Source organism: Sorex fumeus, unplaced genomic scaffold (genome assembly GCF_029834395.1).
Source record: "Sorex fumeus unplaced genomic scaffold, SorFum_2.1 ptg000042l, whole genome shotgun sequence".
In the NCBI taxonomy this organism is placed as follows: domain Eukaryota; kingdom Metazoa; phylum Chordata; class Mammalia; order Eulipotyphla; family Soricidae; genus Sorex; species Sorex fumeus.
Window position 1 is genome coordinate 9,253,638 of NW_026606099.1, and position 14,935 is coordinate 9,268,572.

Consider the following 14,935-nt stretch of genomic DNA (forward strand, 5'->3'; position numbering starts at 1 on the left):
TGAAAGCGGGGCGGCGCGGAAGCGAGGGCGCCCGGCGCTGCGGACCCGAGCGCGGACCCCGCCGGACTGTGAGCGCGGCCGCCGGGGCGGGGGCGGTTGGGCCGCGCGGGGCGGGGGCGGGGGCGGGGGCGGGCGGGGGTCCCGGCTGGCGCGCGCCTGAGCCCCGCGCCCTCCCCCTCCCCGTCCGCAGCTCGGCGGCGCCATGCGGAGCCTCAAGGGCGTCGGCTTCGGGGACCTGCTCCGGCGCCGGGAGGACGCGGCCCGAGTCCTGCGCGACCTGAAGGTGGGCCGGGGGGGGGGGCGGGGGCGGGGGCGGGGGCGGCCGCGGGGGACCCCACCCCGAGGGGGCCCGAATGCCCCTCCCACCCGCACCCCGCACCCCTCCTCACTCTCCCCTGCTCTTCGCGGCTTTCGTCTGGAAAGAATTCCAGGAGAGCGAATGAATGGGGGATCTCACACACACACACACACACACACACAGAGCAGAGAGTGAAAGGGACACACACACACAGCAGAGAGTGAATGGGACACACACACACATACACACACACACACACCCAGAGAGCAGAGAGTGAATGGGACACACACACACACACTCACACACACACCCAGAGAGCAGAGAGTGAATGGGACACACACACACACACAGCAGAGAGTGAAAGGGACACACACACACAGCAGAGAGTGAATGGGACACACACACACACACACACAGCAGAGAGTGAATGGGACACACACACACACACACACAGCAGAGAGTGAATGGGACACACACTCACACACACCCCAGAGAGCAGAGAGTGAATGGGACACACACACACACACTCACACACACCCCAGAGAGCAGAGAGTGAATGGGACACACACACACACTCACACACACCCCAGAGAGCAGAGAGTGAATGGGACACACACACACACACACACAGCAGAGAGTGAATGGGACACACACACACACACACACACCCCAGAGACTGGATGGGGGAATTTTACACACACACACACACACACACACACACACAGAGCAGAGTGAATGGGACACACACACACACACACACACAGCAGAGAGTGAATGGGACACACACACACACACTCACACACACACCCAGAGAGCAGAGAGTGAATGGGACACACACACACACAGCAGAGAGTGAAAGGGACACACACACACAGCAGAGAGTGAAAGGGACACACACACACAGCAGAGAGTGAATGGGACACACACACACACAGCAGAGAGTGAATGGGACAACCCCCCCCCCCCCCAGAGAGCAGAGTGAATGGGACACACACGCGCACACACACACACACAGAGCAGAGAGTGAATGGGACACACACACACACACAGCAGAGAGTGAATGGGACACACACACACACCCCAGAGAGCAGAGAGTGAATGGGACACACACACACACAGCAGAGAGTGAATGGGACAACCCCCCCCCCCCCCAGAGAGCAGAGTGAATGGAACACACACACACACACACACACACACACACACACACACAGAGCAGAGAGTGAATGGGACACACACACACACACACAGCAGAGAGTGAATGGGACACACACACACACACACACACCCCAGAGAGCAGAGAGTGAATGGGACACACACACACACACTCACACACACACACAGAGCAGAGAGTGAATGGGACAACCCCCCCCAGAGAGCAGAGTGAATGGGACACACACACACACACACACACACACACACAGAGCAGAGAGTGAATGACACACACACACACACACACACCCCAGAGAGCAGAGAATGAATGGGACACACACACACACCCAGAGAAAAGAGAGTGAATGTGGGATTACGCATGCGCGCACACACACACAGACACACACCCACCCCAGAGAGCAGAGAGTGAATGGGGGATTACACACACACACACACACACACACACACTCCAGAGAGCAGAGAGTGAATGGGGGAATCACACACACACACACACACACACCCCAAAGAGCGGAGAGTGAATGGGGGATTTTTTTTACACACAGACACACACACCTCAGAAAGCAGAGAGTGAATGGGGGATTACACACCCCCCCCCTCCAGAGCAGAGAAGTTTCCAGGAGGACAGGAATGACAGTCGCTCAAGCTGGGGTGTGGGCACTCCCGGGAATGGCAGTGGCGTGTGCCCCGTAAAGTTCAGGGAGTGGGTCGGCACAGCTGTGGGGCAGGGTGGAGGGTGCCCGCCTCTGGCTCCTGTGGGCCAGGCACACTGGCAGATGGGCCCCGGGGGTCACCCGCAGAGGCCCCGGGGGTCAACCGGTGGCTCGAACAGGTGCGACGTCAGCCCACTGAGCTTTCTCTCCAGCCCTGCGAACTTGGTCTTGGATTTGTCTGAGCTGCCCAGGCGTGAAGTCTGTGGTTCGGGCGTTATCCGGTTGGCGCTGCTCAGTCGTGCCTTCCTGGGTCGTCTGTGGATTCAGGCCAGTTCCGACTTTATGAAATTTACCTAGAAATTCTTGATCGGCGCCCCCGGCAACTTGTCTGCCTGCTTCCTAATTTTCCAAGCGGAGTTTAAAAAATTATTTTTCAAAATTTCATTTTATTGAAGCGCCCTGACCTGGGTGCTCAGGGTTACTCCTGGCTCTGCTTGAGGAACCATGAGTTGCCCAGGACCAAACTTGGTCTCCCCACATCCAAAGATGCTTCAGTGTGTTGCACCGTCTCTCTGGCCCCTACACTCATTTTTGCTGTTTGTTTTTGACGTCTCCTGAGCAGCTGCATTTCAAGTGGCCTTATTATATTTGCTTTGTTTGGGGGCCACACCTTGCAGTGCTCAGAAGCTGCTTGTGGCTGTGCACTCAGCAACTGCTCCTGGAGGTGCTTGGGCGTCCATGTGGGATGCTGGGGATCGAACCCAGGTCGGCCAAGCACCCTACCCGCTTGATATTGTTCCGGCCCCTCGTTGCCTTTTTCTTTAGTTTAGCTACCCCACTCATCTTCCCTTTTTTCTTTTTTCTTTCTTTTTTATTTTGGACATACCCAGGCTGGAGCGATAGCACAGCGGTAGGGCGTTTGACTTGTGCGCAGTCAGCCAGGCCAAGCTGGGTTCGATTCCTCCGCCCCCTCGGAAAGCCCAGCAAGCTACCGAGAGTATCCCGCCCGCACGGCAAAGCCTGGCAAGCTCCCCGTGACGTATTCGATGTGCCAAACACAGCAACAACAAGTCTCACGATGGAGACGTTACTTGGCCCGCTCGAGCAAACCGATGATCAACGGGAGGGCAGTGTTTGTTTGACAGTGTTTGCACATACACAGCAGTGCTCAGGGGTTACTCCCGGCTCTTGCGCTCAGGAATTGCTCCTACTGGGCTCAGGGGACCCTATGGGGGTTACACCTGGGTGGGCCGAATGCAAAGCAAACGCCCTCCCCGCGGTACAAACGCTCCCGCCCCTCACCTCACTCCTTCCTTTCTTCCCAGGAGTACGTCTCCAGGCCTCCCCCTGGTTCTTCAAGCAGCCGATCCGATGCCGAGAAAAGACAAGTCTGTGACGCCATCCTGAGGGCTTGCAACCAGCAGCTGACCGCCAAGCTGGCCTGCCCGGAGCACCTGTGGTGCCTGCTGGAGCTCGCCGAGCTGGCTTGCGAAGGCTACTTGGGATCCCACCCCCAGCGCCCTGCCCTCTACCTGGAGAGGATTCTGATCGTCTTTCTGCAGAACCTTGCCACCCAGGAAGTGCCCGAGGCCACGCTACGCCTGGCGCAGACCCTCCACTCCTGCTTGCTGCAGAGCTCCCGGCCCGCGGCCCCCCAGGACTACGACGCGGTGGCGCGGGGCAGCTTCTCCGTGCTCTGGAAGGCGGCCAAGGCCCTGGCAGAGCGGCGGGCTGCGTTCTCGGCTCGCCTGAAGGCCTTGAGCTTTCTGGTCCTCCTGGAGGACGAGAGCCCCCCGTGCGAGCTGCCCCACCTCGCCTCCCTGACGGCCTGCCGGGCGGTGGCCGCCTACCACCTGTTTGAGGCCAGCGGGCACGGCCTGAGCGAAGAGGAGGCCGACTTCCTGGGGGACCAGCTCTCCGAGCAGCTGATCCGGGTCCTGGTGCCCGCGGGAGGGCCTTCTCCCGCCCCCCTCTCTCCCCAGCAGGCCCTCTGCCTCGCGGAGCTCACGCTGGAACACTGCCGTCGCCTCTGCTGGGGCTCCTTTCACGCCAAGGCCCTCGCGGCGGTGGAGAGGACCCGGGCGCATCTCGAGGGCACCAGCCTGGGCCCCAGCCTCCAGCTCTGCCAGCTGGGGGTCGAGCTGCTGCGAGTCGGGGAGGCGGGGTCCCCGGCAGTGGCTGTGCTTCTGGACCGGGCGACAGCTGTGCTGAGCGACAGTCTGAAGGCTCCGTCGCCCCCGCTGCGGGCACTGTGTGAGAGCTGCCAGTTCTTCCTCTCGGGCCTGGAGTCGGGCACCAAGAAGCGCTACCGGCCCGATGCTATTCTCGGCCTGTTTGCTTTCCTCGGCCACTACGGTTCCCTCATCCGGCAGCTGAAGGAAGCGGTGAGTGAAGGAGCTAGTGGGCTCTTCCCGGCCTGGGCTTCGGGGTAAGATCCGAAAGCCCCAGGCGCCCTCGTGCCCCCCACCCACCCCCGGGTTACCCTGAGCGACTCTCGTGTCTGCACTTCCTGCTCCCCGGGCTGCGTCGCCCTGCCAGGACTCTGAACGGGGCCGTGATCCCTGCCCCTCAAACCAGCCTCCTCCTCTCTGCAGATCAGCGGGGATGAGGCGAAGCAGCACCAGGCTCTGCGGCAGATGGACTTTCAGGGACTTCACCTCTACACCATGCTGGTTCACGACTTTGTGCAAGGCTGCGAGGTACCACCTTGTGGTCAAGGGCTTGCACAGGGCCCTGGGGCCGGAGGGGTCAGCTGCCCCTCGAAGAGGTCTGGGGTGTCTCTGTGTGTGTGTGTGTGGGTGTGTGTGTGGGGGGGGGGTGGTGACGGTCACCTTAGACCTCGTGCGACCGTCCTCACGCTCTCCCTGCCTCCCGGTTCTTTCAGGTAGCAGATCTGGCTCTCCTGCCTCAGCTCATGGAGAGCTGCAAGGCTGCCGTCAAGTGGCTGCTGGAGAGGTTACAGGGCCTGTCAGGCCGAGAGCTGGCCGACTGCCTGGGGACAACTGGTTAGTGGCCTGGGCCCTAGACGCTAGGGTCTCGGGGGTCTCGGGGGGCCCCCGCCTCTGACAGGCATATAGCACTTGCTGGACACGTCTGGGCATCTGGGGGTTGCCTTAATGGTTTCAGAAGCCGTGAGAAAGACGGATCAGTTGTCAGGCATAAGGAAGTAATGACTGCCACTTACTCCAGGTCTAATAGCCATACATGAGGATGAGCAGGGGGCTGGAGCGATAGCACAGCGGGGAGGGCGTTTGCCTTGCACACGGCCAACCTGGGTTCAATTCCCAGCATCCCATATGGTCCCCCGAGCACCGCCAGTAGTAATTTCTCAGTGCAGAGTCAGGAGTAACCCCTGTGCATCGCTGGGTGTGACCCCAAAACAAAAACAAACCAAAAAAAAATTACGGAAAGGAAAAAAGAAAAAAAAAAAGATGAGCAGACATGACCCTAGTCTCAGTGACTTTGAAATCTAATTTGGTATTTGTTTATATTTGAAAATGTCTGTATCTGATAAGTAAGTCACTCTCTGATCCTTACATGTATTTAAAATTTAAAGAACATGTATAACTTAAAAATTTGAAATCAAGGGGCCAGAGAGATAGCCTAGTGGGTAGGGTGCAGAGAGGCAGTTTAGAGTGGGTAGGATGCTTGCTTCATGTGCGGCCAGTTCGGGTTTGATCCCTGCCACCCCGTGTGAGTCCCCCAAGCCCTGTCAGGAGTGAGCCCTGAGCCAGCGTCAGAGCAGGGCCAGGGCACAGCTGGGTTTGGCCTCCAAACCAAAGACAAGGAAACAAAATTGCAATTCGGGGGCCAGGCAATACAGCCGGTAGGACACTTGAGCCTTGCCTGCCCCGACCTAGCTTTAATTCCCAGCACCAAGTATGGTCCCCTGAGGCCTGCCAAGAGTGATCCCTGATCACAGAGCCAGGAGTAAGCCCTGAGCACTGCCAGGTGTGTCCCAGTAAACTAGAGAGAGAATAAAAAATCGAGAACCGGGGCTGGAGCAATAGCACAGCAGGTAGGGCATTTGCCTTGCACGCGACCAACCCGGGTTCGATTCCCAGCATTCCAGATGGTCCTCTGAGCACTGCCAGGAGTAATTCCTGAGTGAAGAGCCAGGAGGAACCCCTGTGCATCGCCGGGTGTGACCCAAAAAGCAAAAAAAAAAAAATCCAGAACCTGGCAAAACCTCCATGGATCAAAATTTAAATTGTACGAAAGGCACACGGTGAAAAGCCCCTTGGGACTGTTTTTGTTTATTTTGGGGCTGAAACCCAGCAGTGGCCAGGACTCCTGCTGACTGGGGTTTCAGGAGCTAGTCAGGCATCAGCCCGGGGGGAGAACCCCAGCCTCTGCACGCCAGGCGCTGCTCTGTCGTCCCATCCTCCCCTGGTATTCTTCATCTTGGGGACCACGTCCGGCGGTGCTCGGGGCTTGCTCCTGGCTTTGTGCTCGGGGTTCACTCCTGATGGGGCTCATATTACACGGTGCCAGGGACCAAACCTGGGTCTGCTGTGTGCAGGGCGAGTGCCCTACCCGCTGTCCTAGCTCTCTGGCCCCTGGGAACCGTTCTTGTGATTGATGGTCGTTTCTTCCCCCCGTAGCCTTCTACATCAGCAACTTGGCCTACAGTTTCTATAGTCACAAGCTCTACGCCGAGGCCTGTACTATCTTAGAGCCCTTGTGCCAGTACCTGGGTCTGGCGAAGCCGGGCACGTCCCCCAAGATGTCGCCTGAGAAGGTGAGAGGGCAGGCGGAGAGGTCGCGCGCACCAAGTGGGGTCTGAGGAGCACAAGGGCCTGGCCAGGACTCGGGTCTTGGAGGCAGTGTTCATTTTTTTTTTTAATTTATTTATTTATTGAATCACTGTGGGAAAAGTTACAAAGCTTTCAGGTTTAAGTCTCGGTCACGCAATCATCAAACACATTTCCCTTCACCAGTACTCATTTTTCACCACCAAGAACCCCAATATGCCCCCCCCCCAGCCCTCCCAATGCCTGTGAGGCAGATGAAGGAGGAGGCATTGTTCAGAGTGGCCTGCCGGGGCCGGTGTTGCCCAGACCCCACCTGGACTGGTGCCTTCTGGGTGATTCCCTTTGCGGGTGACTTGTGTTTTGTATGGAGCCCTGTCCCAGCCAGGGGGTTCTCAGACTGAGCGACCTTAAGAACAGCAACAGGTCAAGGGGCTGGGAGGGAGCACAGGGGCTAGGGAGGAGGCTGGGACACGGGTTGGTCCCCGACACCACCCCCGAGCATCACTGGGAGCAGCCCCGGAGACCCCTGAGCATCACCATGGCGGTCCGGGCGACTGAACTGCCGGCTGAATTGGCTGAGAAGTGGAGCCCCTCGGTCTCCGAAGCACCACTTGGGCCCCTCCCCAAATTACAAAAATAATAATAACCAGGTGGCTTCTCCAAGCTAATTGCATCGGATCCTGCCACAGGAGCCATGGCATTTGGAGATATGTCTATATAGATATTTTTTGTTTTTTGTGTTTTTTTTTGTTTTTTTTTGTTTGTTTGCTTTTCGGGTCACACCCAGTGATGCTCGGGGGTTACTCCTGGCTCTGCACTCATGAATCACTCCTGGCAGTGCTCAGGAGACCATACGGGATGCGGGGAATCGAACCCGGGTTGGCCGTATGCAAGGCAAGCGCCCTCCCCGCTGTGCTATCACTCCAGCCCCTCTATAGATATTTTTGGTTTGGGGCCACAGCTCCTGGCAGTGATGGGGCCCTGATGTGGGGCTGGGCTTTGCAGTGGGTTGGCCGCATGCTAATACCTGCCATGTGCTATATGTTCTCTCTCCAGCTTCATTTTGGATTTTTTTTTTCTTTTTTTTGGGGGGGGTCACACCCACAATCCACAATACTCCTGGCTCTGCACTCAGCAATCACTCCTGGCGGTGCTCAGGGGACCATATGGGATGCTGGGAATCGAACCCGGGTCGGCCACGTGCAAGACAAATGCCCTACCCGCTGTGCTATTGCTTCAGCCCCTCGGAGCCTCTTTGTGTGTGTGTGTGTGTGTGTGTGTGTGTGTGTGCGTGTGTGTGCGCGCGCGCGCGTGCGTTTTTTTGGGTCACTCCTCGCGATGCACAGGGGTAATTCCTGACTCATGCACTCAGGAATTACTCTTGGCGGTGCTCAGGGGACCATATGGAATGCTGGGGGCCGAACCCAGGTCAGCCACATGCAAGGCAAATGCCCTACCTGCTGTGCTATCACTCCGGCCCCCGGTTTGTTTGTTTTTTTTAGCCACCCCCAGTGCTGCTCAGGGGTTCCTCCTGGCTCTGCTCTCAGGGATCACTCCTGGTGGTGCTCAGGGAGACCGGGGATCGAACCCGGGCTGCCCTCGTGCAAGGCAAACGCCCTCCCCACTGAGCTGTCTCTCGGCCCTGTGCTCTCGTTTGTAGCCGGGGAAAGGGGTTCGGCCCTGGGTGTGCGCCCCGGGGAATGCTGCTCCTCTCTCCGGCCTGGGGGTGACTCTGCGGGCCTCTCCTCGCTCCAGAGGGTTCCGCTCTCCAGCGTGCCTCTCCCTGTCTCCGGTCAGCTGCACAGGTGCTTCCGGCTGCATGTGGACAGTCTGAGGAAACTGGGCAGGCAGGCCCAGGGCTGCAAGGTGGTGACGCAGTGGCTGGCGGCGCTGCAGTCCTGCGGCCCCGAGCACATGGCCGAGGCGGTCACCTTCTGGGTCCTGGTGAAGATGGACGCGGCCAAGGCAGGAGACAAGGCGCTACAGCTGAAGTGAGCCCCTGGGGGGACTGTCCCCCGCGCGAGGCCGGCTGGCCTGTTGACACTCCTGGTCATGTTCGTCTTGGGTCTGAAAGGGCCCCGGTTGATTGCTCCTGTCCGCAGTGCCCAAGGTCCAGCCCCTGCAGGGTGCCGGGGACTAGTGGCCACGGGCAAGAGTTCTGGTTCCTCGGCCGGCACACTCCCTGAGCCCTCGGCGGGCCGGGGCTGGCGCCCTCTCTCTGGGTGGGGGCGCGGTGCTTCCCTGGCTGGCCCTGGTGCTGACCCAGCCCGTCTCAGGACGCTGCGAGACAGCCTTCCCGACTGGGACCCGGAGACCCTGGCCTTGCTGCTGCGGGAGGAGCTGCAGGCCTACAAGACGGTGCGGGCGGACACGGGGCAGGAGCGCTTCAACGTCATCTGCGACCTGCTGGAGCTGAGCCCCGAGGAGACGGCCGCGGGCGCGTGGGCCCAGGCCAACGCCCTGGTGGAGCTGGCGCAGGTGCTGTGTTACCACGACTTTGCCCAGCAGACCAACTGGTGAGCAGGGCCAGCCGCGGGCGCGTCTCCTCCTCCTCCGGGCTCTCCGCCGCCTTTCCCGAGTCCTGTCCCCTTCCCGGCTTCCCTAAGTGCCCTTCAGGGTGTGGCCTCGGGGCTCGCCCAAAGGGCCGCCGGCCAGCTGCCGCGTCCTCTGCCCGCAGCTCTGCGCTGGAAGCGGTCAACAAAGCCCTGCGGCTCCTGGAAGAGGTGCAGCCCGAGGCCCAGGCCCAGGCCCGGCTTTGGGACGACAAGGCCCAGGCCCTGCTGTGGCTCTGCATCTGCACCCTGGAGGCCAACCTGCAGGAAGTGAGCGCGGCGGCCGGGGGTCGGGCTTGGTTCCCCGGGCCCCCCCAGCTGGTCCCGGCCCTGTTGAGAACCATGGTGAACCCATCCAGGGCATCGAGCGGGACCGGAGAGCCCAGGCCCCTCGGAACCTGGAGGAGTACGAAGTCAACGACCTCAACTACGAGGAGAAGCTCCAGGAAGATCACTCCCTGTACAGCAATATCGCTTTCAACCTGGCTGCGGAGGCTGGTGAGGGCCTCGGAGGCAGTGTGGTGGGCTGGGGCTTCTCCTCTGCGGCCTCCTAAGAGCCGGGCGGTCGCCACACGTGTGGGTGGCCCTGAGGGGTGGGGGGTGGGGGCGTGGCAGGTGGGCACAGAGACAGGTGCGGGGGTTCGCGGAGAAGGCTGAGTTCTCCCCAGCGGGCTCGTGCTGAGAATGGCCGGTCCCTTTCTTGCAACCTGTAGTTCAGTCCGAGTGCCTGGACCAAGCCCTGGCTCTGTGGAAACGGGTGCTGACAGAGGAGCAGGCCCCGGCCGTGCGGAGTCTCCAGCAGACCGCCGCCTCGCTGCAGGTCCTGGCCACCCTCTACCAGCTGGCAGCCAAGGTAACGGGCAGAACGGGCATGCAGACCAGAGACCCGGCCGCTTCCCCGGTGTGGGGCTGCTTCGTGCCTGGGCCACACCCGGCGGGGCTTCGGGCTCCCCCCTGGCTGGCTGTGATGGGCGACGTGCCAGGCCAGGGCCTTGCCCGAGGGACTAGCTCTTCGGCAACGCTCAGGGCTTACTCCTGACTCTGTGCTCAGAGATCACGTCTGCAGTGCTGGGGGTCAAACCCCGGCCGGCTGCGGCGCCTTCCCTGCCGCACTGTCTGTCACTTGCCGCAGTCTCCCGGGGCTTCATTCCGATCTCACACGGCACTAGGCTGCTGCCCCTGGGAGCCCGAGCTTCCTTATTTGTAAACTGAGGGCACCACCACCACCGCCCCTGCTCTCGGGGAGAATGTGCGGCGTCATTTAGATGTTTCCCCTTAATTATTCCTATTTTTTAACTTAGTCACTGCAGCAGTACAAAGTCACTCGTGACTAGGTTTCAGGCTTGATGTTGGAACCCCTCAAGCTCAGAAAAGCACTTCTCATGTGATGATATACTCCTGGTTGCAATCCCATTTCGGAGAGGGAGCACTGCTTTTGAATCTGGTTTTGTTCATGCAAGAATGGCGAGAGTCGAGGAACGTATCCACTCTTGCAGAACTCTTCCTGTGCTGGCCACTTTGGACATTCTCGTCCACACAAAATTGGACTATCTCAGCACACCCCTGGTGTGTGTGAGTGAACACTTCGTGGGTTGGCGTCAGGGAAGAAGCGGATCTAGAAGTTAGTCAGAGTCAAGTTAGTTTCTGTGGAAGGGCTGGCAAGCCGAATGACTTGATCAGCACAGTGATTTACATGAGGTTGTTTTCGTCGTCGTTGTTGTGTTGTTGTTCGCCATACCCAGTGATGCTCAGGGTTTACTCCTGACTCTGCCCTCAGCAGTTACTCCTGATGGTGCTCGGGCATCCTTAAGGGAAGCCGGGGAACGAGCCCACGTTGGCCACATGCACGGCGAGCACTTGACCTGCTGTACTATCGCTCTCGCTCCATATCTGAGTTTCATTCCTATTTTCATTAAGTAGATTCATCTCACGCTGGAGCGATAGCACAGCGGGTGGGGCGTTTGCCTTGCACGCAGCTGACCCGGGTTCGATCCTCCGCCCCTCTCGGAGAGCCCGGCAAGCTACCGAGAGTATCCCGCCCACACAGCAAAGCCTGGCAAGCTCCCCGTGACGTAGTCAATGTGCTAAAAACAGTAGCAACAAGTCTCACTGGTGCCCGCTCGAGCAAATCGATGAACAACTGGAGGACAGTGCGACGGGGCTACAGGTTTCAAGCATGCGGTGTTTCAATACCAGTCAATGCCAATCCCTCCGCCAGTGTCCCCCCACCCACCAGTCTGTTTCTGCGAGAGGTGCTTTATATACATAAAGCTATAATTGCAGTTATTAGACAGTATGGGACATGGCACGTAAAGATTCAGAAACTTCCTAACTGGGGGGCTGGAGCGATGGCGCGGTGGGCGAGCGCTCGGCTGGCCCAGGGAGCTCTCTGGCCCGCAGTTTTACACGTTGGTCTGCTCTTCAGACTTCCGAGACTCCCTCGAACCCTCCCAGGGAGCCCACAAGAGCGACCCCAGGGGGGGAACGTTGCCGTCGGGAGCTGTGTTCCCTGCGGCCACTGGGCCGTGGTTCTCGTTTGAGGAGCCTGGGAGCTGTCTCGGCCCTAGGTCTCGAGGCCTCGCTCGACCGCATACCTGTCAGGTGAATGTAGACGAAGAAGTCAGCTTGTGTGAATTTCGGCGTCCTCATCCGTGAAATTGGGATTAGGGTTGCCACGAAGATTAGATGAGTTGGGGCCGGAGCCACGGCACAGTGGATAGGGTGCTTACTTGCCTGGGTTCGTTCCCCGACACCCCAGATGATCCCTCAAGCCTGCCGGGAGCGATCCCTGAGCTCAGAGGTAGGAGTAGGCCCTGAACACCGGGTGTGGCCCCCAACAAGGAAGAGGATGAAGGGAGTCGATGCGTGTAAATCCCTTGGCACAGCGCCTGGCCCAGAGTGAGCGCTCGGTAAATCCTGCTCACCGATGGGGATTGGCACCTGGGCTGGCCCCCAGAAAGGGGAGGATGTCTGCAGCCCTGGCTGTGGTCAGCCCGGGCCCCCGAGGTGGGCTGCTGTGACTCGGAGCCAGGAGGACAGGGAGCAGAGGGCGGGGGTGGAGGCGTGCACGAGATCGGGTCCCCCTGCTCTCCCCGCAGCCCCTGCAGGCCCTGGAGGGCTTCCAGCTTGTTCGGATCGTGGCCCAGAAGCTAGAGGACCACGGCAAGGCGGCCAGCGCCTGCTGCCACATTACCCGGCTCCTGCTGGCGCTGGGCTGTCCTGGCTATGCGCAGGTGAGTCTGTGTGTGTGTGTGTGTGTGTGTGTGTGTGTGTGTGTGTGTATGGGTGTGGGTGCACCTGCGTGCATGCATGAGTGAATGCATGCGTGTGTGTGTCTCCCAGTCTCGCTGAAGGGCGATTGGGGGGGTGGGGGGCCCGGCTTTCATCTGCGAGGCATGTTTAGCAGAGCGTGTCTTTCCGAGTGACTGGGATGGGGGCCGCGTGACCACGGAGGCCTCTTTCCCCTCCAGTCTCTCCTTCCTGCTTCTGGAGACTGCTACCGACAGGATCCCGAGACCGCTTTGCCCTGACTTCTTCCTCTGGCGGCGGCGGCTTGGGTGTTGTGGGGCCACTTGCAGTGGGCCTCGAGCCCGGAGGCCTTGCCCGCAGAACTCGCGCCCAGCCCTTTGCCGGACTTTGCTTTGGGGGCCCCAGCCAGCGGTGCCCAGCGCTACTACGCCAAGCTCAGCGCAAGGGGCCACTCCCGGTGGCGCTCAGAGGACCGCGTGGCGCAGGGGGCGGGGTCCGGGCCCCGTACGTAGGCAGAGCATGACCTGGGAGCTCTCTCCTGAGCCTCGAGGATACTTTTTTTAAGATTTTTTATCGAATCACTGTGAAATAGACCCTCGCAAAACTATTCATGATTGTGTTTCAGTCCTATGGTGTTCCAACACCCCATCCCTCCACCAGGGTCCCAGTCTCCCTCCTGCCTCTTCAGCAGCCTCTTCAGCAGGCACTCCCCCCCCCCTTTCTCTCCCTCTCTCTCTCTCTCTCTCTCTCTCTCTCTCTGTCTCTCTGTCTCTCTCTCTCTCTCCCCCACCTGCACGCTCCTTTTGGGCATTATGCTTTGCAACGCAGATACTCAGACACTCAAAAGTCATCAGTATATCCCTTTACCTACTTTTAACACTCAGTTCTCGCCCAGCATGGTCATTCCCAGCTATTATTGTCCTGCAGGATCTTTTTTATTTTTTCTTTTTGGGTCCCACCCAGCAATGCACAGGGGTTCCTCTGGGCTCTGCACTCAGGGATTACCCCGGCGGTACTCGGGGGACCCTATGGGATGCTGGGAATCGAACCCGGGTCGGCTGCTATTGCTCCAGCCCCCATGCAGGATCTTTTAAGGTATAGAGCTGGTCTTCTTCTTGCTCTGAAGTTGGGAGAGACAAGAGACCGGAAGGACGGGGAAGGAGAGGGAGAGGGAGAAGAGAACAGAGCTCAGTAGGCCAAGGGCAAGCGTTATAGCCCCCAAACACACACACACACACACACACACACACACACACAGCCCAGACTTCAGTGGCTTCTCTGTCTAGTCTTCCCTATCCACATCCTTCACTTCAGCACGTTTTTTTTCCCTTTTGGGTCACACCAGCGATGCTCAGGAACTACTTCTGGCTCTGCGCTCGGGATTTGCCCCCGGTGGTGCTCAGGGGACCGTATGGGATGCCGGGGATTGAACCCTGGTCGGCCGTGTGCCAGCAGACTCCGTGCCCCCTCACTGCCGCTCCGGCCCTTCTCCAGCTCCTGCTCCTGCCCCCTGCCTCCGCCTGTGGCCCTTCCGCCAGCCGTCCCGGTTCCTTTATGTCCCGCCCCCCTGGTGGTCACCCTGAAGGGACTTGCTTCCAGGCGTGCTCCGGCTCACGGCGCTCTTGGCTTCCTCTCCTCCCGCTCACCCTGGTGTTTGTCCAGGAAATATTGCTCTTGGAGGCCCAGCTCAGCTCACCCTGTCCCTGTGCATGTATGTGTCTGCTCTGAGGCCTCTCCCCTGGCTCCCCCGACCCCCTGCTGAAGATTGTGCCCCCACCGCCCTGCAGGCTTTCGTTCATCTTGGCAGTTGAATCACCTTAAGACACAGTTACAAAGTTGCTCAGGGTGGGGTTTCAGTCATGCAGTGTTCCAACGCCCATCCTTCACCCGTGCACATTTCCCACCCGTGAGGTCCCCAGTTTCCCTCCTGTCCCCTCCCCTACACCTGCCTCTCCGTTGACACTTCTCCTTCTCGCCCACTTTCTCTCTCCCCCTCCCCCTCCTTTGAGGCACTGTGGTTTGCAATGCCGGAAGCGTATCCTGCAGATCCCTTTCAGCACTCCGTTCTCATCCACGGCGATCATTTCCAACTGTCACTGTCATGCGTGTCCCTCTCGGACCTAACTGCCCTCCTCCACAACCTGTGGCAAGCTCCCAGCCGCCCTCCCGGCCCTCGCTTTTACTGTCAGTGGGCGTTAGCCTCAGACTATTCGTTTTCTTTGAAATTCCCCGAGTGAGTGCCATCTTTGTGTGTCTGTCCAC

General features: G+C 59.5%; 1 protein-coding gene across 1 annotated transcript in view; it reads left to right on the forward strand.

Moving 5' to 3' along the window:
* The first annotated feature begins 202 nt into the window (after positions 1-202).
* The window catches only part of ESPL1 (extra spindle pole bodies like 1, separase), a 28,149-nt gene continuing 13,416 nt past the window's right edge, over positions 203-14,935 (forward strand). Inside the window, exons 1-11 of the mRNA XM_056119920.1 lie at positions 203-283; positions 3,444-4,514; positions 4,713-4,817; positions 5,003-5,123; positions 6,723-6,859; positions 8,670-8,863; positions 9,149-9,388; positions 9,550-9,694; positions 9,784-9,922; positions 10,138-10,277; positions 12,523-12,657. Of these exons, the coding sequence (XP_055975895.1) occupies positions 203-283; positions 3,444-4,514; positions 4,713-4,817; positions 5,003-5,123; positions 6,723-6,859; positions 8,670-8,863; positions 9,149-9,388; positions 9,550-9,694; positions 9,784-9,922; positions 10,138-10,277; positions 12,523-12,657 (2,508 nt within the window). The remainder of the gene's footprint in view (positions 284-3,443; positions 4,515-4,712; positions 4,818-5,002; positions 5,124-6,722; positions 6,860-8,669; positions 8,864-9,148; positions 9,389-9,549; positions 9,695-9,783; positions 9,923-10,137; positions 10,278-12,522; positions 12,658-14,935) is intronic.